Source organism: Colletotrichum truncatum, assembly GCF_014235925.2.
Source record: "Colletotrichum truncatum strain CMES1059 chromosome Unknown Contig_0007, whole genome shotgun sequence".
Lineage (NCBI taxonomy): Eukaryota > Fungi > Ascomycota > Sordariomycetes > Glomerellales > Glomerellaceae > Colletotrichum > Colletotrichum truncatum.
In genome coordinates, this window is record NW_027222404.1 from 1198479 (window position 1) to 1222757 (window position 24279).

The 24279-nt window shown below is 49.8% G+C and overlaps 8 protein-coding genes across 8 annotated transcripts; 4 read left to right on the forward strand and 4 right to left on the reverse strand.

Annotated features, from left to right (window-relative positions):
• Positions 1-909: 909 nt before the first annotated feature.
• On the forward strand, positions 910-1654 carry CTRU02_210734 (uncharacterized protein; the record flags this gene model as incomplete). Its single annotated transcript, XM_036722020.1, has 2 exons — positions 910-1133; positions 1186-1654. 2 exons carry the CDS (start codon positions 910-912, stop codon positions 1652-1654), a joined length of 693 nt encoding a protein of 230 aa, XP_036586392.1.
• A 104-nt stretch (positions 1655-1758) lies between these two features.
• Positions 1759-3801, reverse strand: CTRU02_210735 (catalase; the record flags this gene model as incomplete). The annotated part of the gene is made up of 7 exons (XM_036722019.2): positions 1759-1962; positions 2012-3010; positions 3071-3235; positions 3307-3377; positions 3428-3465; positions 3514-3570; positions 3623-3801. The coding sequence occupies 7 exons, from the start codon at positions 3799-3801 to the stop codon at positions 1759-1761; spliced, it is 1713 nt and encodes a 570-aa protein (XP_036586391.2).
• A 1167-nt stretch (positions 3802-4968) lies between these two features.
• Positions 4969-6126, forward strand: CTRU02_210736 (transposase; the record flags this gene model as incomplete). The annotated part of the gene is made up of 1 exon (XM_036722018.2): positions 4969-6126. The coding sequence occupies one exon, from the start codon at positions 4969-4971 to the stop codon at positions 6124-6126; it is 1158 nt and encodes a 385-aa protein (XP_036586390.2).
• A 2093-nt stretch (positions 6127-8219) lies between these two features.
• On the reverse strand, positions 8220-10871 carry CTRU02_210737 (uncharacterized protein; the record flags this gene model as incomplete). The annotated part of the gene is made up of 7 exons (XM_036722017.2): positions 8220-8312; positions 8579-9179; positions 9256-9383; positions 9455-9514; positions 9568-10038; positions 10096-10555; positions 10609-10871. The coding sequence occupies 7 exons, from the start codon at positions 10869-10871 to the stop codon at positions 8220-8222; spliced, it is 2076 nt and encodes a 691-aa protein (XP_036586389.2).
• Positions 10872-12197: 1326 nt separating this feature from the next.
• Positions 12198-17090, forward strand: CTRU02_210738 (uncharacterized protein; the record flags this gene model as incomplete). The annotated part of the gene is made up of 3 exons (XM_036722016.1): positions 12198-13367; positions 13439-13565; positions 13630-17090. 3 exons carry the CDS (start codon positions 12198-12200, stop codon positions 17088-17090), a joined length of 4758 nt encoding a protein of 1585 aa, XP_036586388.1.
• Positions 17091-17949: 859 nt separating this feature from the next.
• On the reverse strand, positions 17950-18240 carry CTRU02_210739 (zinc-binding oxidoreductase; the record flags this gene model as incomplete). Its single annotated transcript, XM_070205503.1, has 1 exon — positions 17950-18240. The coding sequence occupies one exon, from the start codon at positions 18238-18240 to the stop codon at positions 17950-17952; it is 291 nt and encodes a 96-aa protein (XP_070060746.1).
• Positions 18241-20415: 2175 nt separating this feature from the next.
• CTRU02_210740 (uncharacterized protein) lies at positions 20416-20895 on the forward strand (the record flags this gene model as incomplete). Its single annotated transcript, XM_036722015.1, has 1 exon — positions 20416-20895. The coding sequence occupies one exon, from the start codon at positions 20416-20418 to the stop codon at positions 20893-20895; it is 480 nt and encodes a 159-aa protein (XP_036586387.1).
• Positions 20896-22338: 1443 nt separating this feature from the next.
• On the reverse strand, positions 22339-24101 carry CTRU02_210741 (feruloyl esterase b precursor; the record flags this gene model as incomplete). Its single annotated transcript, XM_036722014.2, has 3 exons — positions 22339-22674; positions 22736-23512; positions 23607-24101. 3 exons carry the CDS (start codon positions 24099-24101, stop codon positions 22339-22341), a joined length of 1608 nt encoding a protein of 535 aa, XP_036586386.2.
• Between the last annotated feature and the right edge of the window lie 178 nt (positions 24102-24279).

The following is a 24279-nucleotide window of genomic DNA, read 5'->3' on the forward strand; positions in this document are numbered from 1 at the left end:
CCTTCAGGAGTCTTGGGAGGCGGAAGAGCGGAAGGGTTAGGGGTGCTTGGCCCGGCAAGTCGGCCGAGATGGGCGATGATATTGATACATGACCGACATATTGGTCCGTCTAGATTCCATCCAATCTCGCTTTTCGCATTGCCGTGGGAAAATGTTAACGTGACCCTATATTTCGATTGCGAATGTCTGCGACGCCAAGCGTACCCGTCGAGACCGTTGTGAGCAGTAATGCGCGCTTTTCCAGAAGCTGAGGTGTTATTAGGTCTTGGGCTTAGCATCAAGCTCTCGACTCTAGACAATCCACATCGTCTTGAAAAACCTCCGAGAGATCTGCTCGTCACGAGTCACCCTCCAGGAGCAAGAAGATGATATGCTTGGCAGATTGTTACCTGCGCATCAAATGAAGATCGCCAAGCCATCTTTGACAGATCATTAGTGTGCAATACCACATCTGTCTCTTGTTCTTATTTCTTGTTCAACTCCAAATTGCTTTCGACTGACTCAGTTGACTAAGCCAACAATACTCTAAATTCAGGGTCTTCAAAACTAGCTGCATACCTACTTTCATGATTGATTTTTGGGTTGACAACTCCACTATGCAGAGGAACCTTCCATTTCTAGTTAGATCTGTCCCCATAACTTAACATGACTGTAGATGAGTCGACATGAGTGAACAAGCCGGGATGATGTCATCACATTTAGCTGATCTGATTGGTCCAAAATCTCCGACCAAGTTGGACGTCGACATGCTCCTCAACGTTGTACAATAAGGCCACTTGAGTGGCCACCAAGACATAAAATCACGATACCTGCTTCCCTCGGCTCAGAAATACTAATTCCTAAACGCAAACCTTTTGAATGGCGGATCGCGGTAATTCCTGATTTCAGACCAGAATAAATCCTGTCAAAATGGGCTTCACAGAGTTCGCCTACTTCGCCTCCAAACCCGGCGTGGCCTGGCCAGACCCCGACACCCCGGAGGGCGCCGATATCAAGCACATGCTCGAGACTGCCTCGAGCCAACCTGGTGCTGGTCGTATTTACTGGAGTCATTCCATTGAGAACCCGAACCAGAACTGGCTTTTCCTCGACTGGGATAGTGTAGAGGCTCACCTCGCCTATCGCACGGTCCCGTAAGTCACCTCCCTGTTTTCTCGGATGTCGTCCTATTCTCATCATGCACAGTGAACATGAAGTCGTTTCCAAGAACATGGACAAATACCTCGACTTCCAAGACGGCTACATCAAGCACGTCGTCACGAAGCCCTGGCCGCCAACCATCCTCGCCGAGGCGCCCGTAACCGAGGTCCTTACGCTCTTTTTCCCTGCCGACCTCGACGAGGCGGCAAAAGAGCCTCTTAACAAGCAGCTCGAGGAGTTTAAGACAAAAGCGCTGGACACCTCGCCGGATTTCAAGGGCATCGCTTATGGCTGGAGCGTGGAGAACGACGTGCCTGTCACCGGCGAGCCCGGAAAGACTGGTAATCTGCTAGTGGCCTTCATTGGTTGGCCGAGTGTCGAGGCGCATATGAAGTTCCGTGAGACGGAGGCTTTCAAGGAGAACATTGGTTTGTTGAGGGGAATGAAGGATATTACCAAGCTGGCTGTGTTCCATGTGGCCTGTCGGAGCTTGGAAATGCCCTCGAAGCAATGAGATTCTATGCACGATAGGTGCGACGCGATAATATTATGAAGTTATTATTTTTATCATAGAAATTAAGTTTTCAGACTACCTGAAGCAATTTATTTCAGTACTTATTAGCCGTATACGGGGAAAGACGGCGGGAACCCGGCCAACTTTGAACCAGCGCTCGGCCTGAATTTCGCTTCCTTGTACCAAAGGTGCGCATCCACAGAGCGCTCCTTGACTTCCTCGAAACTAAACTTCGGGTCGGGCAAGAGATCGTAGACACTCTGAGCGTAGTCTGCGGCAATATTATACAGCTGCGCAAGGTACTTTGTCTGCATCATGTAAGTGCATTTTTCAGCGCCATCACGGAGGAAGTCATACCTGAATCTCGGGGTACTTGACAAACTTCAAATACTTGGCTGTATTGTAAGCCGTGTTCTTTCTCTGTTTGTCATTCATGACCTTGCTCCAGAGCTGCGTCGCCTGGTCGTAGTCGTTCTTCTGGCCCTCGTGCCAGTAATGGCTCTTGCGGCTGACGATGTTGTCGTTCACGGCGTACGGCGCCTCGGCCGTGTCGGGTCGGAACTTGTGCGTGAAGCTGTTGGGCGCGTATTGCTTATTACCGGCGTGGTTGGCGTCCGTCCGCATCGGCCCGTCAAAGTTCAGGGAAGCATACGACTTGGCCATGAAGGGACAGTTGACCGGGATCTGGTGCAGATTCACGCCGATGCGGTGGTACTGGGCGTCGCGGTAGAAGAACATGCGGAACTGCAGCAGCGGGTCGGGAGAGTCCTCGATGCCTGGGACCATGCTGCCGGGAGAGAAGGCGGCCTGCTCCACGTCGCGGTGGAAGTTCTCGGGGTTCTTGTTGAGCACAAGGCGACCGAACTCTTGCATGGGGAAACGATCTCTCGGCCAGATCTTGGTCACGTCAAAGGGGTCGAATCCGAGCGAATTGGGGTCCGCGTCCTGGGGCTGCATGACCTGCACGTGTGCAGTCCATTCAATCTCCTCGCCGTTTTCGATGGCATCCCAGAGGTCCCGCTTGGAATAGTCTGGGTCCTCACCGCACATTTTTACCGCCTCCGGGTCGGTAAACTGCTTCTGTCCGTGCTTGGCCAGGAAGTGGTACTTGATGTACACGAATTTCCCCTCTTTGTTCACCCACTTGAAGGTGTGGCAGCCGTAGCCGTGGTTGAAACGCCAGCCGACAGGCGTGCCGTGATCACTGAAGAACATGAGGCCAGCATGGTTACTCTCGGGGGTGTTGGCAAGCAGGTCGAAGAGGGCATCCCAGTCGAAGAAGAAGTTCTTCGGGTTGCGGTACTGCGAGCGGATGACATCCGGGCCCTGGATAGGGTCTCGGCAGAAGAAGACGGGCTGGGTGCGTCAGCATACTTTTACACCGTATCCTTCATGACAATTACTGTATTGACTTACAAAGTTTAGTCCAACAATGTCATAGTTGCCCTCCATGGTGTAGAACTTGATGGCAAACCCGCGGGGGTTACGAGCCTCATCGGGAAACTCACGTCCCAAGGTGACAGTCGAAAAGCGAACAAATACTGGCGTCTTCTCGCCGACTGTGGAAAGAAAGTCGGCTTTCTAATATTGATCTCACAGTCAGCACAAGTTCTCGAACCGAGACAACACATGAGGACAATGTATGGCCTTACCGTCAGTCCGGCGACATCCTTGGTGCATTCGAAATAGCCAAAAGCCCCGGAGCCGCAGGGGTGCACCATGCCTGTGGAATCGTCAGATCATGGCCTTCCTAAAAGTTGTCTTGGAACATACGTTCAAGGGGCTTGGATCGGTTGAAGTGTTGCTGCTTCCTGCACCAATAGTCAGACTAACTCTACCACTTTGACCGAGTTACCTACTGGAATAGAAACACATCGCTTGCAAGCGGAAGACCACCGATGGTCTTGCTGTGCGCACTAATTACAATGTTAGTTTCATCACAGCGATTATCATACTAGGTAAACCCACGGGTCGGGAAAAGGTATGCCTTCATTGTTGGTAAAGTACGCGCCATCGTCTTCCCGCTTACCACCAGGAACGGCCCCAGACACCTTGCCAATGATGTCGGCCGGGCCCTCATTGGCGCTTTGCATATGGCTCATGCGAGGAGCTCGACGTTCACCTTGCACCCCTGCCCCAATTGCCATGGCTCCGGCTCTCAGCGGATGCTGGAGGGGGTCTACTTGGTTCGTGTTGGCGCTCATGGTGGTGGAATCTTGGGCAGCTAAAAGCTGGCTGAGTTGGTCCGACGGGTTCTCGCGAGGTATATTACCTTAGGCAGAAGAGATCAAAGGCGGGAGGAGAAGAATCGATAGTTCTTTTTTGCCGTACTTTGTGGGCTTCAAGTACTCATTTCCAGAAGCGGGGAAGCGCGGAGAAAGCTCCTTGGGATGCGGATAGGAAGCTAGTGCCGCGATGTTCAAAGCCATTGTCGGAGAGTTATCTTGTTGCCAAGATGGAGAAGACATGGGATACAACCGGACATTTTGATCCGCTGCACGATTGCTATGCGATATTCGATCCTGGAGTTGAACACGGGAGCCATTCAGAGGAGAAATAAGTGTAAGCTTCAATGTCATGGTGCGTTCAGTTGCGCACTTCTCACACTGTCATTGTTGTGTCTTAGATTCAATATTGGGGTTCGAGGCTGGAAACGTGTATCCACCAGCCATTTGTACCTAAGTGCTGTAACGTCGCACACCCACTTCTCGCACACCCCCACATTTCGCACACCCATAAATCGCTCATGTAGAATTTTACCCTCTTCAACATTCTTTAATATCTTCACCACTTTTACAGCGATTATTATAATTCTTTGAATAGTTACTCTTATACGCTTAATGGGCCAGTATACGGAAACAGAAGTCAATCAAGCTCTCAATGCAGTTGCAAGTGGGCAGAGTGTCCGAAAGGCAGCTCATGATGCTGGAATTCCACCATCAACCCTCCAGTCTCGATTAAAGGGTTCACAGGCAAGAAATGTAGCTTTCTCTAGCTTCCAGAAGCTATCTCCAGCACAGGAAAGTCACTTAGCTGAATGGGTGCGTATCCAGGCGGCGTTAGGGCTGCCGCCAACACATCAACAACTCAAGGAATTTGCCCAGCGAATCCTAGACATCAGAGGCACTACCCAGCCACTTGGGAGAAACTGGATTCAGTTCTTTATTAAGAGAAATCCATCAATCAAGGTTCATAGAGCTAGAGCCATCGATTCTAAGCGTGTCAATGGGGCCTCAACTAATGTAATCAGGCAATGGTTTCAACAACTCGCCCTTCCAGAGATCAAGGCGATCAAACCACATCATCGCTATAACATGGATGAAACTGGTATCCTAGAAGGCAGAGGATCAAATGGCTTAGTACTGGGATCATCAGAAAGCTCATCAATGCGAAAAAAACAGCCTGGGTCTCGGGCTTGGACAACTATGCTTGAGTGTGTCTCTGCAACTGGTCAGGCGCTTCCTCCACTTGTTATTTATCGAGGGAAATCGGTTCAACAACAATGGTTTCCTCTTGATATCCATAAACGTGATATTTACAGTGGTTGGAAGTTCACAGCAACTGAGATTGGCTGGACTTCAGACTCTACAGCTGTGGAATGGCTTGAGAACATCTTTATCCCTCTGACTAAGCCTGATCATCCCTCTGAGCAGAGACTATTGATCCTAGACGGTCATGGCAGTCATGAAACAACAGAATTTATGTATCTCTGTTATAAACACAAGATATATCTCCTTTTCCTACCGCCACATACATCCCACGTTCTCCAACCTCTAGACCAAGCAGTCTTTGGGCCTCTCAAGGCGACCTATCGAAAAGAGCTTGGATACCTCATTCAACACAACGATTCTACAGTTGTAGGCAAACGGAACTTTCTTACCTGCTATGGAAATGCACGCCAGATGGCATTTTCAAGCAAGAATATCAGAAGCGGCTGGAAAGCAACAGGACTATGGCCCATTTCGATAGCTCGACCGCTCATGAGCCCTCTACTGCTTGAGAATGCTTCCAAGCCCTCAAAGCCAGGCTATTCTACGCCTATGAGGGCCTCTGATGGTGGAAAAGACGAAAACTGGGCATCTGCTACATCCATAGTAGCCTGGTCAACGCCCAAGAAGACAGTTGATCTGTATGATCAACTTAGCTTATTCAGCAAGTTGGATAAAGATCAGCAAACGCAGCGACTGTTGTTTCGGAAGGTTCAAAAGGGATTTGATGAAAAGGACTATCAATTGGCTACAGCAGAGAAGAAGATTGCAATGTTGGAAGCAGAAGTTGAGGCTGGAATGGTACGGAAGCGGCGTAAGGTCCAAATGAGCCCAAATTCGAAGTTTGCCAACATTGAGGCAATTCACAAAGCCCAAATTGAGGCTGGCGAAATTGAGGATAGCTCAGATGAATCTAGCGAGCCTGAATTACCTATTAAAACTGGCGATAGTATCACAGTTGCAGGAGACGAATCAGACTTATAGTTATGAAGTTGATGAATACCTCATGATGACCCAATTTATGGGTGTGCGAAATGTGGGGGTGTGCGAGAAGTGGGTGTGCGACGTTAGCTGTTTATCATTTCTTTTCCTGGAAATTTATTACCGATGCATTCTATTCACTAATCATCATTCATCTGGCTCAACGGGACATTCTCCTAACATTTGAGTCAGAGGAAAATAATAAGAGGATGTTACTTTACGGATATCATGTTGTGCTATCTCGGCTGCCACCAATACCATCCAAATGCCTTCTGCACACCATTATGTCAACGCTGTGCAGTGGGAAAGACACTCGGATGACTTATTAATATTCATGGCAAAAGTTAAGATTTTTGATGCTATTTTTGTACCTGTTTAGCTTCCCTAACGAGGATTTCGGTAAACGCATCAGGAAGCCTTGAAGTAGTAGAGAGAGATGCACCTAGTCATTCTAACGGGGGTCACAATTGAACCTATTAGACAGTAGCTATTCCATTGACTGCGCCCTGACATCAGGTACTTGGGCCTGCGGGGTACTATCCAATTGGACACAAGTGCTGGAACTTCCAGTCTAATAGCTAGCATCGTGCTTTTCAGTGGTTGGATAAATATAGGCCCTTCAAATAGGGTGGTTTGTACCTGTCGAGAGTCATCAGTTGATGCAATAGCTCACAGCCACCGTCATCGGTTTTGAAATTACCAGAGTACAATGTAATTGTGCGATGTAGGGCCTTGGTGGAACCCTTCTGCTGCTCCATCGTCCTATATAACTTATCTGGATCAACTAAGAATAATGGTGATACCAAGGAGCTCGCCAACAACCAAGAAATCGATCTGGTTGATGTCAAGGCTATGTTATCGCAGTACTTCCGGCTAGCTTTGCAAGCTCTCATCCACCTCCAGAAGAAGAGGTCGTTAAAGAATCGATCGCTGTCAGAAGAGATCACATCAAAGAGAAAGGCAGCAGTGCTGAGACACTCGTTGGATGACTAACACAACCATAATACCAAATTTAATGTTTGCCAAGTATCGGGAAGCATAAGGGCTTGCCGTAGAGCAACACTTCAAGCAGTTTGATCAGAAGACTGCCGACGACGAGACTATGGCAGATCGAGAGTCAAGGAAGGCCGAGTACGCCAGTTTAACCAGAAAGTTTGTTCCACTGATTCGAAAAGTCCTCCTCTCTGCCTCTGACAACGCCATGGTTACGACGCCCCGTCCGTTTTTGTTGGTCGCCTCACTTCCTTCTCCGCAATTGGCCACGCAATAACAGCTTCGACTCCAACCTGGGAAGATGTCGGCCATCACGACTCGCTCTGTATTCTCCCCGGTAGCGCAGTCATCAACATCGCCGGCACCTTCCGTACCGATTCCAATTTTGATAACACTGAACATACGTCCCCCTCTTTTGACTGGTCGGTTCCGGGGGCGATTGAGGAGTCGGAGGCCATGTTAACTCTCTGGAATGCGATGAGGACGATCGATACGGACCGGGCTTTTCGCATAATGACTCTAATTTCTCTTAGTACCACTTTGATGATCTTCTCCGAGACCACCATTTCTCCAGCCAGGAGGAGGACCCGTCTCTTCACTTAAGCGACCTCGATGATAATGTAGACCCCCGCACTGGTTGCTGAAGATGTTATCTAATACCAAGCAGTTGTCATATGTAAGGGTGGGTGTAGAAGCACCTAACGCCAGCTTCGCTTCTTGCTTCTATTCTCATCGGGGTTAATACTAGCACTGCGCCACACTTGCTATATCATAGCGGCGGAAATGGGGATTAGGCATATAAAGCAAGTAGCGGCCTCCCCTAAGGGAGAGGGCAAGAGATCAAGTTATTAGGATCTTCACTATCTGGAATACAAATTGCGACTAGTACCTCGCAAGCCTTTCCTTTCTCTTCACTCCAGTGCACAATCACTTGGCATGCATTTTCACCATGATCGCATTGCATAGCTATTAGGTAAAAGAATCTTGCAGAGGAGCAGGAATGGCAGCGGGATTGGTTTTTGTGAGAGTCGATCACTGGTCCCATTGTTTCGTTAATCTTCCTCTATAGAATAGGTTCACCTTGGCTAATTTAGCCCAGTGGTTTAGATCTGATCAGGCCGTTCTTTGAATTCATCCTCATTGAGCACCCGCAAGGAGTCAAGAGTGTTGAACCCGGGGAACATACCATTTTTACCCTAGACACAGGATTATCTTTTGAATAAACCGCTATTTCTGAGGATCTTAAAATACGTTTTCTTTTCCTGCTGCTGTGACAGCAACTTTTTATCGCTTTCCTCGTCTGGATCAATCTTCAAACCTTTCAACCGGTTTTTGGCATCAAATATACTTAGATCCAGCCTTTTCATAGCGCTGCCGTTTCTGACAGATTTTGCTCTCCATTCAGGCTAATATAATCTTTAGAGTTCGCACTACTGCAGCTCCTGAGGGATGTTGGACTTACTATAGATGCTTTCTCCGCATCCTCCTCGCCAAGCGCTTCGTTCAGCAACGAGTCCGCTTTCTCTTTGATTGTCTTCCAGGCGAGGGCGTCGAGGACTGCCTCGGCTTGGTGATAGAGCGATCTTTGAAAGGGGAAGAAGTAGAAACTTGCTTCGGTTCCCTCCTCGTCCAGGATGTGAGAATAGAAATCATTCTGGATTTTGTATTCCATAGAATAGACGACGACTGGAAAGTCGTGCGCAAGCGCCAGCATCTCGCCGTCGGATGTGCCTTCTCCGGGCGTTCGGGCATCTTGAATACGTTTCCTTGTCGTGTCATGGCTTGAATCGTATGCCTGGCACATCAACATTGGACTTTTGTTTCCGAGAAGCTCGTCGGCTGCCTGTTCGGCTTCCTCGACCAACGTTCTCGGGATGGTGAAATCGTCAAACTTGTATATTTTGTCCGTATCATAGAGATCGCACCGGATAGGCTTAGAGAAATCGTTGCAGTGAATTCTCAACCGCCCTTGCAGAGAATACAGTTTCTTTTTCTCTGCGGTGGCTACCCTATCATGTATTTTCTGCTCTTTGCGGTAGAAGTCTTGCCATGCCATTTCATATCTGTTAGTGGTGAAAATGTAAGCAGTACTATTCGCCATAGCCGGCTCCATACATAGGTGGTTATGGGACTCTTTACCTTGTCATGAGGGAGTTGGTTTCGGATGTACCAAATATCAGATTCTCCAAGTTCTGGCTTGTCGAGAACCCAGACTTTGCGCCTGCTGGCAGGAAACCGCCCCAGGAGAATGCAGACAGATGTAGCCACTGTAATGCGTTTGATTTTCATTGTCAGCATCATAGCTTGCATAATGTTGTCCAATGTCACTTGCACCGACCTCGCTGGAATAGAAACCAGATGCCAGGCGTCCCTTTTCCCAGTCTAAGCCTGTCGCTATCTATTGCAATGATCAGTGACTGAAAGAATCTCGCTCATGGGCACAACTCTTACATCGCTTGCCGAAACACCTCCCATGACTACGGCCTGAGTGAGCTGGGAGGGGCGCTTGCCAGAAGCAGATTCCATCTTGGAGGCCTCTAACACGACTTCAATAGTGGTCTGGCCGTTGTAAAAGTTGTATCTCTTGATCTGGGAGTTAATCCCCTGGAGTCGCTTTTGCTTGAGGGCCTCGGATATCTTCCGTCTGTTGAACCCGTTCAGAGCGGCCTTATCGTATGCCTCTTGCTCCGGCTTGAGGCCACAAGCCTCTCGTTCTTTAGGAGACAAGTCGCCCTGGATCTTGAGGTCTCGCTCACCCACCTTGAGCATGAGATCATTCAAGGTGTTGCAGGCGTTTATGTTCTTGAGGGATATGAACTTTCGGATGGGATTTTTTTCAGTTTCCGACAGCATCGTCATGTACGAGTGCCAGTCATCTTCGTGTATCCAAGTCGAGTAGAGCTGGAAAGGGTCTACCGACATCTGTGCAATAGCGGGGTCAGATGATTTGGACGGAGGTAAATGGATCCTCTGGCTTACCATCTTGTAGTTTTGCGTTGACGAGTCGTCATAGAGCTGCAACGTCCACTGTCCATAGGTGGTATTTTGCATGCCGGCAGTCTTTTTGCTCTCGGCGTTGGCTGTATTTGCCTCTGCTATCAAATGCCGGAAAAACTCGTTGACCGTAAGGCCAAATCTTGACTGTATCAGATTTTGGCGCTTTTCTAATGGTTTCACGAGCAACGGCCACTTCAGAGGCATATCGCATTGACGCGTCGGCTTGAAGGTCTTTCCGCCACCCAAGGATAGGACTTTGCGAACATACGCGGTCCAGGAGTCCGGCGCTTTCGGGTAGACATGCACCTTTATGCGACAAGTGCTTGAGGTGCCATTTTTTAACCTGATATTAATCACGACCCCTGTTGTTTTGTTATTTTCGGACATTTTCCAGTCCGTGGGAGTTCCTTCAATGAGCTCCTCATCAGTCCACTCAGAGACTCTAGAAATACTGATCAGTCAAGGATATTTGCGAGTTCACAATGGATATCTGACTTGTTCTCATTCCCATTTCCTTCATTGTGATAGTCGTCCTTGCTCTCGTTACCTATCAGGGAGAATCCCAAGCCGAGCACAGTTTCGACGGACACGAAGATGGGGGTGCCTCGTTGGTCACTCGGACTCACGTCAAAATATCTCTGGGCGTCAAATGCAATGGCGCGGAACTTTTCTGTTCCGTAGTACCACAGGCTTTCTGTGCCTCGCATGTGTCGGTTCCATGAATTTTCCACGTTCTGTTTGCCCCGTGTGTTCACCATGTTGCGCGGCGATGATGAATATGCGAGAATTCTCAGATCATGGAACTTGCGTCAAGAAGGCTTCTGGTTACAGACACTGAGTTCTGCACTGAAGAGCCAAGCAGAGACAGGCGCCGCTCCAGTGAAAAGGGGCAACTGCTTAAATATACTAGTTATGTAACATGCGAGAACGGCGAGAATGAGGAGAAATCGCTAGAATGTCGCAGTTATGCTGCATACTTGCATTCTCACCTCATACTATGGAGTAATCTGTCATCTGGATCCTCTCTTGAACCTAAGAAGCTTGGCATGCACAGCCGCTGCAGCCAAGTATTGCGGGAGGCTGGCGGGAGGCGCTGGCCACAACCCTCTCGAACCATGGGTGGCGACGACGATTGACGAACTATTGCCCCACTAGTGGCTGCGGCTGGGCGTGGTTAAACTGAAACGGAAGTGCGGGAAGCTGTTTCGTGCTTCTAGGTATGCAAGTGGTTGGCTGAAGACAGGGGCTCTAGATTGGACGGCTGAGCATGGCAAGTCTCAGATGAGCTGCGAACTAATCCGAGTCTAAGAAGGTTGCGAAACCAAACGGCAGATGGACATGAGTTGGTGCAAAATATTAAACGAAAACGTCGTGGCCCAACTTGTTTCCGAATGTGAACTGCACAGCAAACGCCACGATATTGCCACGTGCAGGCAAGAGGAAAACTGTCTGATCGAAAGCATCCGTCTTTGAACCTATAATTGCCTCCAATTGACTACCGAGAGCGGAGTTTTAGATACCAGAAATGGATCCAGACCCCATCGCCCCTCGACACAAACCCTCGTGCAGCTCTAGCTGACCTGAACTATCGAGAACATGCGGGGGCTAATGCGGTTCCCACGACATCACATGCAGCCCTCACCCTCCCAACTTCTCCCGCAGAGAAAAGCAATATGAAAGCTCGAGGTGTGAGAGTCCCGAGTCAACAGGAACCGGAGCCTTTTGATACTGTAGTCTGGATTCATTTTCGGCACCCCGACGTTTTGCTTTCTTCGGGCAAAGCATTCTCATTTTGGCAGTTGTCTCACCAGCTGAGCATGAAGGCTGCCACATGGCAGCTGAAGCCAAAGAAGCCAAGCGCTTATTGTTCGTGGCAGTAGTAGGTGACTTTGTGTATTCGACTTTGGTGGTCCGAAGCTCGTGCTATCATGAATATCATCCCGTTCACCCGTCGCTTCTTCCAGGGCCCCTCGTGGACCACAAATCAACTGTCTCTCAGACTTTCCTAATTTCCAAAGGGGACATATTTCCCTCCCCTTTAGACAATCTTTAGCTCTTCATCAGATGTAACATCTAAGCCAGCCATGAATTCAGCTATGGATCTCGACAGCATCTTGAAGCGCAATCGCTCCTTCTCCAACGACGAGCATGATGACAATCCACCATCGAAGAAATTGAAACAACAAGCTCTCAGTGGAGATACTCAGGGACTTAAAAGCTTCGTGAAAGGCTCCATATCTTTGCTCGTAGGCGAAGCCGGCCAACAATTACTCCAGAGCACCGCCGGACAGGATCGCTCGTCGCCCGGGTTTGACATTGGCGGAGCCTGGGTTACCAATATCCAACCCGTCGCCTTTGACGCCAGTGGCAAGGAGATTTTCTTTCAGTTACTACCAGGCACGCCTCCGGGCCAGGGTCCGGCCGGCTTCTCGCAATACGGACTGCCCACCCCGGATCCTTCGCCTTTGCCCAAGGACACTGATCCGTTCCTTCTGAAAAGGACGACCTCGACCTCTTCCTTCACAGGACCTCCAACTGGCCTGGAAAGTCTATCAAACTCGGCCTACATGGGCGATCTGAATCTCTTCGGCCTCATTCCATCCAAGATCTATGTGTACGAGCATGCTGGCAGCCTTCTACACCCATACAATGAAGAGATCAGAATCGCACCAGATGGATCCATCTCGCTGGGCACTTTCATGCCATCTCTGAAAGGCAGCAAGTGGGATACGATCTCGCTCGAGAATCCTATCCTCGGTTTTCAAGAGGAGGTCACCCTGGATGGGGGTTCTAGTCGGACTAAAGGGCTCTACTTCGAGACCGACCTTGTCTTTCGAGGAGCCCTGCAGCCTGTGTCGGACTTCCTCCGTGACTTCTTCCACCAGGAGAAACCTTCCCTCCGCTTCAGCGCCTGGCTGGGTGGGAGCCGCGATTATGCAATCCCTCCGAGGCCCCCTTCCTTCGTGCTACGCGGTTCTCTAGAGCATGTCTCGGTCAACGTGCTCGACATCCTGACGTTTCAAGAAATTGGCATAGAGCTGAACGGATACCAGACGTATAGTCTTGCCAAGAGAGGAAGCAGCACCTGGCAATTCGGTTATGGTTTCTTTGGCAAGCTGGATCTTAGCGTCCCTGGCAGCATTGTTCCCCTGCACGTCGAATACTATCTCCGGAAAACGTTCGACTCTTGGCTACTGCAAATTCGCCTCGAGGACGATGAGTGGAACAATATTTTTGGTATCAAGGATCTCAAGGTAAGCTTCTCTCAATAGACTCGCCATTATCGCACTTGAAGGATTTCTGACAGTATTTCGTTCCCCTCTAGTTATCTGACGTCTCTTTGGAAGCGGAGATCCACAATTTTGCGAAGCAAAAGACATTTTCCGTAGGAATTGAAGCAAATTTGGAACTGAGGAAGACCAAATTCGGTATGCGTGGTTACTATTCGAAGGGTATAGTATCCCCAATCATATCATTCCTCAATGGTGTATCTAATAGTCCTTCTACCATGCATAGAGTTCTATTCTGTCACAGCGTACATTGGCGATTTGACATTGCACGACGTGGGCGAAATCTTCCACGAGCTTATTGGATTAGAGATCGACGGGTTCTCCCACGACGTTTCGTTGCGGTCCATGAGTCTATGCATCTCATCGAAAGGATTTGCACTCCGAGGTGAGGTAACTGTCAACGGCCATACATCGACAAGTGGCTGTTTGGAGTTCTCGCGAGATGGCATCGTCGTCCAAGGTAGCGTTGGAGACATCGAGTTCGAGCATGTTGTCATCAAGGCCGCATCGTTGGACGTCTTTATCGCCAGCAAGCTCGACACTCAGTGCGCAAGAGCGTCCAAAGTCGACATATTCGGCCACGTCAACATCCACGGTGTAGAGCTCAAGGCCGCGCTGCATACCGAGAAGACTCCAGAGGGCGACTTCCGCTGGACCATCTACGGTGAGGTCGACGGCGATGTCACGACGAGCAGGATTGTTCCGGACCTGAAAGAGACTTTCCTGGATATCTCGTTGAACCGGCTGGCTTTGGTTGCGTCCAACCACGAGGCTCCCCTGGGCTCTTATAAGGGCATCAACTATCCAGTCGCCAAAGGCTTCCAGTTCTGCGCCAGCATTGACAGCATCCCCGAGCTCGAGAAGCTTATGCGCGGTAGCGTCAAGGGAATGATTTTTCGCGCTGCTCTGGTCGATGGACAATTTGCGCTGAGCATTATCTTCCCTGCAGACCGCACCATGACATTCGGCGAGCACGTATACACCGGTCCGCTAATGATCGAGATTGTAAAGACAGATCTCGAGTTCCAAATGATCCTCAAGGCTCTCCTCAACGTCAAGGTCGAGACGCAGCCCAAGCCCCTCCAGTTTTCCCTGGGCCTCAAAGCAAGCCACTCCGGCGCGGCTGCATATGCGCAGATGTTGACAGACTGGACAAACCCTTGTGATGTTGGCAAGCAAGTTACTGTTCAGGGATGCGCCCTTGATTTCGGAATCGTCTATGCTACCTTCTTCACCACGGGAATGCCCGGTTCTATTGGTCTTGCTGGTCAGATCATGATCGGCAAGAAGGAGGCCAAACTCGCCATGAAGCTCAGCCAGAACCCCAAGGAACAAATCCTCGTCGCAGCCGTGAAGGACCTGGGCGTTGTTGACTTTGTCAAGTTCGTGTCTCAGATTTGTGAGCACCAGTTCCCGGAGCCAGATAATTTCCTGTACTTCAATGACATTCAGCTATACCTATCTACCGGCGCCTTAATCGCGGAGACGTATTACCCACCAGGTGTGTCGCTGAAGGGCGTTATGACCATTTTCGGCAAAACGGCCAAGTTCGACTGCACGATTGGCAAAATGGCCAAGATCATGGCCACAATCGAACATTTCGAGCTGGGGCCTCTCAAGGTCAGAGGAGCTACCTGCGAGGACCCCATTGTGGATATTGAGCTGTCTTCATCGACGCAAAAAGTCCTCATCGATGGTTCTGTAGACCTCTGGGCACTCTCGGCCGCCATGCACCTCGAGGCTGAGGTCTACCCCAATCAAAAATTCAACTTCTGGATAGATATCTCGCTATCGGACTGGATCAAGTTCAAGCTCGAGGCGGAACTGATCGGCGATATCGACTTTAAGAATCTTTCGTCACTCGCAAATGCCGACTTTTCAATCTATGGCCTGATGGAGCAGCATATCCTCGATTACATCATTGACATGCTCGATAAGCAAATCAACTCGATGCGCGATCACGCAGACTTTGACGAGGCCAAGAGGATCTTGTCGGACAAGGAGAACGAGTTCAATGCGTCCGTCGAGTCAGCTCGCACCCGCCTCGACGCAGCTAGACAGATCTGGGGGGCCAAGGAGCGGGACATCATCTCGGCACTGGATCATGCCAAGTCCGAGGCGCAGAGCTACAAGCAGCGGCTCGAAAATAACGCCGCGGCGGCAGAAAAGTCGTATGCCAGCGCCGTTGTTGCCGCCGTAGCGAAGCTGGATCAAGCCCGTCACGACGCGGCTGTCGCTACTCACCTAGCCGAGACAAGCCTTCAGCAGGCGCAGAATCAGAGCGAGGAGGTGGTCCGCCAAGCGCAGAGTGGCCTTAACGAAAAGCGAAATGCCTTCAAGTTCAGCTTCGGCAGCGCTCGCTCTGATATGGAACAGACGAGGAAGAGATTGAACGGAGCTGTCATTGCGGCTGATAAGATCTCCAAAGATCTGAAAGACATTGACTGCCGTCTCAACGAAGCATCTCTCATGGGTATGCCTGTCTTGCTAGCAGAGAAAGCCGCCAAGGTTGCCGAGCAAGTGGCCATGACCGCAGCTCTGGAAACCGTTCGAGCTGTTCTTGAAGCCGCAGAGCTGGTCATTGAGGGGTCGGAATTCATCGCCGCGGAGGTTGCGATTGCTACTGATGAAGTTTCATTGGACAACCTGATCAAGTCCAAGACCGCTGCGATGGAAACCGCCATGGCCGCTTTTGAAGAGATCAAGTTGCAACAGGAAAAGATAGTGCAGTGCGCAGCCCAGGCTTTGGATGATGCCGAAAAGCGCTCTCCTGAGCTAGACGCCTCGACGCAAGCCAAAGCCGTGCTCAGAGAGAGTCAAAGGGTGGTAGAATCCATGGTCTCTCCCGCAGAAAAGGCTTTCGCCGAGAGATACAAGTGCGCTGAGTATCTCGCCGTGGTCAAAACCGAGAAGGACCTCGAAAACGCCCTTAAGAACACGGTCGAGATAAAGCTGGCCCGGCAGGCCTGCGAGCTCGCCGAGCAGGACTCGTCCAGCTTCGCCGACGATGTCCTGAGCGTCGGGTTTAACATTGGCAAGTGGATCGCCAGCGCGGCAGCGGAGCTCATCAACATCAACAAGATCGAGTTCTCGGGGTCTATCTCGAGCTTCGTTGCGGACGGCCCTCCCCTGATTGTCAATGTGCAAGGGAATCTGCTTGGCCAGGATATTGACATTCACATTGAGTGGCAGTCTCACTTCAAGCTGGCCGAGTTCATCAAGGCCATCTTCAGCAATTTGTGGGAGATGATCAAGGACGCAGCCAGCAAGTTCCTCGAGGAGATTGGCGCCAAGATTGTCGAGATCGCTGAGGATATCGCTGAGACTGTTGAGGAAGTCGCAGAATACATCAAGGAGGGCGCCGAGGAGGCCGCTGAAGTGGTCGATGACGTCGTTAGCGAAGTTGGCTCGGCGTTGAATAACGCCGGAAGTGCGGTAGGTCATGCTGCTGATGACGCCGTCGAAGCCATCGACGACGCCTTTAGCGACGTTGGCTCCGTGCTGAACGATGCCGGCAGTGCCGTCGGCCACGCAGCTGACGATGTTGCTTCGGCGGTTGGCGATGCCATGAGCGATGTCGGAAGTGTCTTCAATGATGCAGGCAATGCGGTCGTAAATGTAGCCAACGATGTTGGGGACGCTTTTGATAATGCGGGCAATGCGATATCGGACTTTTTTAGTTTCTAGTTGTTGCGATTTAGTTACCTACCCTACCTAGTCTTTAATCTTTCAAGTGCTTAGGCTTAGGAAGGGTTAGATTAATTATCTAAGCGTAGTACTTGTTGTTTTCTATTTATAGTCTTGGGTGCCCGCCTGCGCGACTGGACCTACCTGCCGGACCCCCCTTACGGTTATAGGAGGCGTAATACAAGGAGCCGGACGGCCCCTTCCTTTCCCTCCAAGGGGGAGCAAGAGTTAATGATAGCCTTTGCTTTTTGTTCGGACATCTAGCTACTAATCCGGCTGAAGAAATGCGAACCGTTCTGCATATTAACAAAGTACCTAGTATTGCAGTCCACTACATATCAGTGGCCGAAGTTACTTGGCCACTAGACAAAGCTACAAACTGTTGTTATGACTTCACCTACCCCTACTTGAACAAATGTCCCTTCCAACTTGAGGAGTTGGTAACTTAGATAATATAATTCTATGCTGCTTCCGGCATTGTCGGTAAGGATATCGAACACCGCACCTTTGCTTTTAAGGTAAGAGATTACATCGTCCTTTTCATAGTCGATTACTTCGTCGGCTCCAAGCCTTTACATAATTCAACATTACCGGTTGAACATGTTGCCACCACTTGAAATCCCATAGCCTTTGCAAGCTGGACAGTCCAAGAAGTTCCAACGCCGCCACTTCCGCCTTTGATAAATACCCTAGCACCGGGCTTCAACGACTCTGGGATGAGCGACTGGTACGCTGTTGTCGCTGCTGCTGTCCCTACAGCTGCCGCTTGACCGACGTCGATTCCACTAGGCAGAGGTGCACAGTTATTTTGCGACACGACAATGTATTCAGCCAGTGTTCCTCTCGAGCTTGGATTGGATTATCCGCCGAAAACAATCTGCCCTAGCTCGAGAGCAGTGACGGAAGGGTGTTTTGAGACAACACGACCACAGAAGTCCAGGCCAGGTATGGCAGGTCGAGTGATCATGATGTGGCCAATAAGTCCAGATTCAGGTAGTTTATAGTCGACAGGGTTGAGGGAGGCGCAGATGACTTCGACAATGATTTCATCTTTTCCAAGAGCTGATTTCTTGGGGGCAGGAATATCGAGCTTAAGTGCAATGGATTCTTCGAGGGTTCCTTCAATATTGGAATACTGCCACGCTCTCATGACTTCCGCCAGGATGCTTGAAAATATAATCTGCTCAATGCTAGAGACATGCCATCACTACTGCTTATGTACTTGGTCTATAGAAGCAAATGGGTTTACAGCACGGCAGGGGTCTGGATTCCAGCCAGGGGTGTGTGGCAATATTTACGCATCACACCAGCAACATCGCCTTTACATAGAGACAATTTATCCATCTAGCACAGTAAGAAGCATGCCTCACTAACTCCAAAGTGACCATAATCCTAGAAACTATCAAGCACTTACGAACCCTAATGAACCCTAATAGACCCTTCTAAGCGTATTTTATAGGGTATATAAGCTCTGTATATGCACAACTCAAGTACTTTAAATCAGAGCATATGCTTGATTTTCGGATGGGAAACTGTATTTACACTGTGTATTTTTTGTATAATTATTTCCCGAGGTTTCAGCGCAACCCCCTACTCGACTTTGGCCCCTTTAACCCTGGATAGATTTCGGAACCCCCGATGTGCTGTAATCCGGAAGTGAGCTCCGCAAGTCCGCAGCTCCACAGCCGCCCCAACCAACCGGCCGGACGGGCCACCCATACCAAGTACCATTGCGTGCTTTGCCTTGTTTGGCGTCTTACAAGGACTGCATTATCCTAAAGAGGAAGAATTTTTGCGCCGCCCAAGCTAGCAATTAGGAAATGTTTTCCGCTGGGACGTCTTCCGACAGCTTTCCTGTTCGGCAGTGTCTATATCATGATTAAGTCTCGTCTCAGCTCTACGCCCCAAAGTGAATGAAAAAAAAAAAAAAAAAGCCACTGACATCTTACACTTCTTGACAAGTTACTGCTAGCCATGGTTGGCTGTCTACCTAATCTTATTTGAGTAGTGGGTGCGGCAGGTTTTTAGTGATGGAGCTATCAAGATTGAGCTGAAAACCAGCCCTACTGTTTCAACTGATGTGTTTGTAGGCTGACCGAACGTTAAATCTCCAGACGATTCACCACAAAGGTACGGCCATAGATTTGGTGAAAATGATTAGCCAAATGCCGTAGTAGCACCATAACTGCACGTATCCAAGCTCGATGAATGACCCTTAACTCCACTGCTGAATGCCCTTCATGAGTCAGGGCAAAGAGCTTTTCTTTGATATCCAAGGGATGTAGTTTCTGCAGCGGGTTCGCCGACATTTGAGTAGGTATGCCGCTAAGAATTTCCAGTCTCGTTAGGTCCCAAATGCCAAGGCTCACTGATTCAAACGAATCCATTGCCCCTGGCATACTGTTATACGTTAGGTTATCGCTAGTTTCGGGAAGGCAAGCTCATTTGATGAGCGGTGTAGCACCTGAATAATCGCCAATTTGGAAGTTTTCATTGAAACCGTAAGAGTAAAGACTATTCCAAAGCAAGCTGGAGGGATCGCAGCTCAGGAGCGGTCGCACAGGGAGCTAAGCATCGCCATCCTTCACCAGGTCTTTGAAGGATACTTCCCGCTGAGAATGATCATTTGAATCAGTCCATTCTACCCAGACCCATCAACATATGGTAAAGGTAGTAGGGTCTCGACTGTTGTTGTTGAACCCCCACCCATCACCCCACACCCCCAGCCACATACCAAAGCAACACACATAGGGCTTAAATCATAAACCCGTCAAATGATACTCAAATGGTGGAGTTCTCTAGTTAAATTTGACTTATTAGGACTGAATGGACTTCCTTGGCACAGCTTCGTCTCACTGTCGTTGTATGACTGGGTCGAAAGATGAGTCGTGGATTATGGCGATAAACAAGCGCAAGGTCCACTAATACTTCCATATTTCTTTGAGCTGCATCTGGGCGGGTTAGCTATGTTACCGGAAACCCGAGATCCTGTTGACGCAAGCTCATCGAGGGCCCCCGCCCAGCAGATCTCAGGAGAAGGACAACGGCGCGTGGGACTGAAGGGATCACGGTATTAGCGCACTAATTAAGCCTGGGTGAAATGCTTCCGCTAAGTGCGGAAACAAAAGCTGACATAGCAAGGCCAAATTCCGTCGGGTTTCGTCCTACATCACGGCATAACTTGAGGGCAAAGTAAGATTGAGTGCTTGCTAACATACCGTATATAATGGCATCGCTTCTCACATCCAGAGGTCTGCTCATCTGATAATTTATCATTACACAAAGAAATAACATCCTTATAACGCTTCAAAAGCTCACTTTCAAAATGAGACTCTCTTCAATTGCTTTTGTAGGCCTGCTTTCACGAGCATGTGAAGCCTGTGTTGCCTGCAAAGTCCTCCCCGATCTGCCCGAGTCGATATCGGGTTCGCCTGAAAAACTCCTTGCCGCTCAACGCGAGGCCACCGCCATCTGGGCCAAGGCATACGCGGAAAAGGATTTGGACACGCTCGTGTCCTACGTTGTTGACCCCTACATTCAGCACAACCCCCTTGCTCCGTCTGGAAAGGCCATTGCGGAAGCAGGCATGCGTCAAGTCTTTGCCACCCCGGGCCTCATCTACAATGTCACGCGGGTCATCTCAGACTTGAATTACGTGGCCCTCCACGTCCACCGCATTCAACCGGGTACTCTCGACAAGGCTATTGTGGACATCTTCGGACTTAATGGCACCTGCATAACGGAGCACTGGGATGTTCAGCAGACGATGCTCCCCAACGCAACCAACCCGCTTGCCTACTTTTAAAATCGTGGGCCACAGCACGATATCTGCGCAACAGCCACGGAGGAAAAGTGTTTAGCGACCTTGCTTAGCAGCATCTTTCAGCCCAGCGGTGGAGGATATCAAGAAAAGAAGAACCGAAAACTCACTGCGTAAAATGTGGGGATTCGGAAGTGTGGCGACATGGCTAAGATCGAAGCACTAGATCCACCAATGTTATAAGAGGGGAACCAAAATTTTAGCTAGCCAGAATAACTTGATGCAACGCTTGCCCAACTCGATGCTTAATATCTGAAACCCCCAATCTTACAAATATTGAACGACCTGGTCCGCTCTTGCAGGTGAACTCGTCTTGGGAACAAGGGCTGCTGTTCACACTTGAGAGTACAGGTTGTTCAAGGACGCAATACATGTGAAATCTCTCATTCAAAAGGAGGCCGGAGGCGATTTCGATTGAATCCGCCGGGACCCCGTGATCCTCCAGCACGCTTGATAGTAATGCTTAAACCGTGAAGAAACCTAGGGTCAAGACATGATGAGGCATTGTTACCTTATCTTGTGGTATTTTCTTATGATTTATGGTCGAATATCACGTGTCCGTGAGAACAACTAACAAGACAACTAACTTGAACGTAATCACCAAAGGAGAAGGTAATTTAGGAGCATTCCGATCATTGAAAAGTCATTAGCTAGCCAACGGGGCATAAAGTGTGGGGAAATAAGGAACGCTCGCGTTCTGTGCCCACCCGCTCGCATTTAGATCCACTTCCCGCATTCGGACCCACCTTCTCGCATTCAAACCCGCTCGCTCGCATCTGCTCGCAAACTGACGGATACTGAGCAGACCCGCACCGTTGCATCATGTTGGGGCGGGCCACATAGGTCAGTCGGGCTTTCACAAATATGATTTGAAGTTAACGCGTGTATGGTGCGTCTCTATGGAACGGATGGAGACATGGTTGTATACCTAATCAATAATGGACCTGACAGGTGTCCGTAGGGAGGCTTTTATCGCTGCAAAAGGCCTAGTGGCTTCAGCCACTAACAAACTCATCATCAATCCCGTCCATCTATGCGTATCGTGATTCTCTGCTATACCTGACTTTCAAAAGGCCTCTTTCTGTTCTTTCTGTATCATCTGTGGTATTCAAACTTACAATGATGCGGCAACCATGCCACTTCTGGTTTGGTAAAAACACCAATCATTTGCACCGTGCATGGCACCACCTAGTTTTTATAATTTCACACCATTACAACACGCACCTTGCATCAATAGTTTAAAAGCCCCAGTTGAGGCTAAAACATTCTTGATTCTTGATTCTCTAGCATGGATACTGGCTGCCACGGTTTCCTCGGGGAATGTCCTTCACGCTAAATGATGCGTTTGAGCCAGCGTGCTAAGATACCAGACATGTGCCATTGCATCGTGCTGCCGCTGGTAAGAACAACCATACCACCGAACCGATCTTAGGCTTTCAGGCACTGCCACTGGCGATCCTCGGTGCCATTACGTCCCGCAGCTCCGGACAAACGCGGCTGCAGAGGATAGGGGCAAAGAAGGCGCTCCTCATTTTGTCCTTGGGGGTTGGTGTAGTCAACCGGCAATGAATCAGGAGCTTGACCCTTCTCTACCCAGGCAACTAGGGCATCCCATGTAGCTGTCGGCTGTGCACCTACACCGCCAGCACAGTGACCTAAACCAGGCACTTCGAAGAACCGATAAAAGTCCTGGGCGTCGGGATCGATCTGCAAGACTTCCTTGTAGTAGTGAACCGTTTGCTTGAATGGAATCAGACCATCAGCCTCCAAAGGGGATTGTTAGTTACTGAGTTCTGAAACTAAGGGAGAAGGGGGGAATACGTACTGCGCCGTGATACGTGATGAGCTTTCCGCCAGCGGCGCGGAATTCGGTCAAGTCTGCATCGGTGGTTCCGATTATCGAGTTGAATTCCTGCTGTGCCCTTTTGAACAGCTTCGAAAAGTTTCCGGGGGTTATGTCTGTCCAGGATGCGGAAGAATTCTTCTGGACGAAGAGCGGGATCCATTTATCACCAAATCCTACGGGAGACCCCTGGCAGGAGCCGTTCTGGCACAGAGTTTGGGCGTAACCTAGGTCCGACGTCTGCGCTCCGCCGGATGCATCTCCAGAAATTCGAGCATCCATGTTGGGTCCGTACCAGAGTAAGTTTCCCTCTTGCGTGCGAGGGCCTTCCCAAGCCGCTTTAGCTACCACGGCAGCCGTTTCGCTGAGCACGGTCACTTTGCCGGTATCAGAGCAGTTGAACTGCTTTCCAACGAGAGCCGTAGGATCAAATTTGCACAACGATTCGTCAGAGATGAGTCCATCCACAAGACCGTCCAACGGATCACATTCGGCAATAGCGGCGGCCGTGATGAAATCGAATTCGCAACCGGGCGGAAACTCTTCACGGTCGTTCATGAGAATCTGAGCCCAGATGGAAGCTGAGAAGAACTCGTTCCAGTAGATGGCAGGAGCCGCGGCCGCAATGCCATCATACGCGTCGGGGAATCTCTGAGCGAGCATGAGGCCTTGCCGTCCACCCTGGGAGCAACCGCTCCAGTAGGCGTACTCATGCTTCTGCCCGTAGAAGCTCTCCGTGAGAGCCTTCACAATGATAGACTATCGCATTGTTAGCACCATCCATCGGGATAGACTCTGGTCAACCCAAAAAGATGGAGGTGAGTATTGAGGTGTCAGTGCTCAGGAAACTTACCTGGTCGTGTAAAGCGACTGAGCCGAAATTTTGTAGCTTGTAGAGGTCAACATTGCCCTCCGAAACCATGGCCCATTCATCCGGGACGAAGGCTGTCTGGCCAGCACGATCCTGAAGTCCGGCGTCGATGCTGGATGTCACGTATCCCTCTGCAACCGCACCAGTCATTGCCTGGTAGGAGAGGAAAAATCGGCCAGCAATCCAACCTCCGCCACCCACGGATTGGATCCGACCATTCCAGTTGTTGAAAGGCAACCAGGTTTCGACACCCAGAGTATCTTCCTGTCCGGGGTGAGTGTAGGTGATTGTAACATTGCAGAAATCAAGGTTCTCTGCCTTGATGGTAGGATGGTTGTAGTTGTAATCTTGCGACGCGGTTTGGGTGTAGTTGAGTACAGGAATTGCGCTAAGAGACAGTATTTCGGCGCCAGGGAGGATAGGCACAGAGATGTTCGCGTCCGCGCAGGCGGAGAGTGAAATGACAGGATATGACATATTAAAGATTCCCGTCGGTGAATAGAAGAATGAATGTAAGGCTTGGTCGTCTGAGACAAAGGTCATGTCGTGGTTTCGTAGTCCTTTTATAAGAGGCGGCAACCTTACCAGATGTAGTTGGATCTTTCCATTCCCACTAAGCACAACCAACGAATGTACCCATAATTGAAATCCTTAG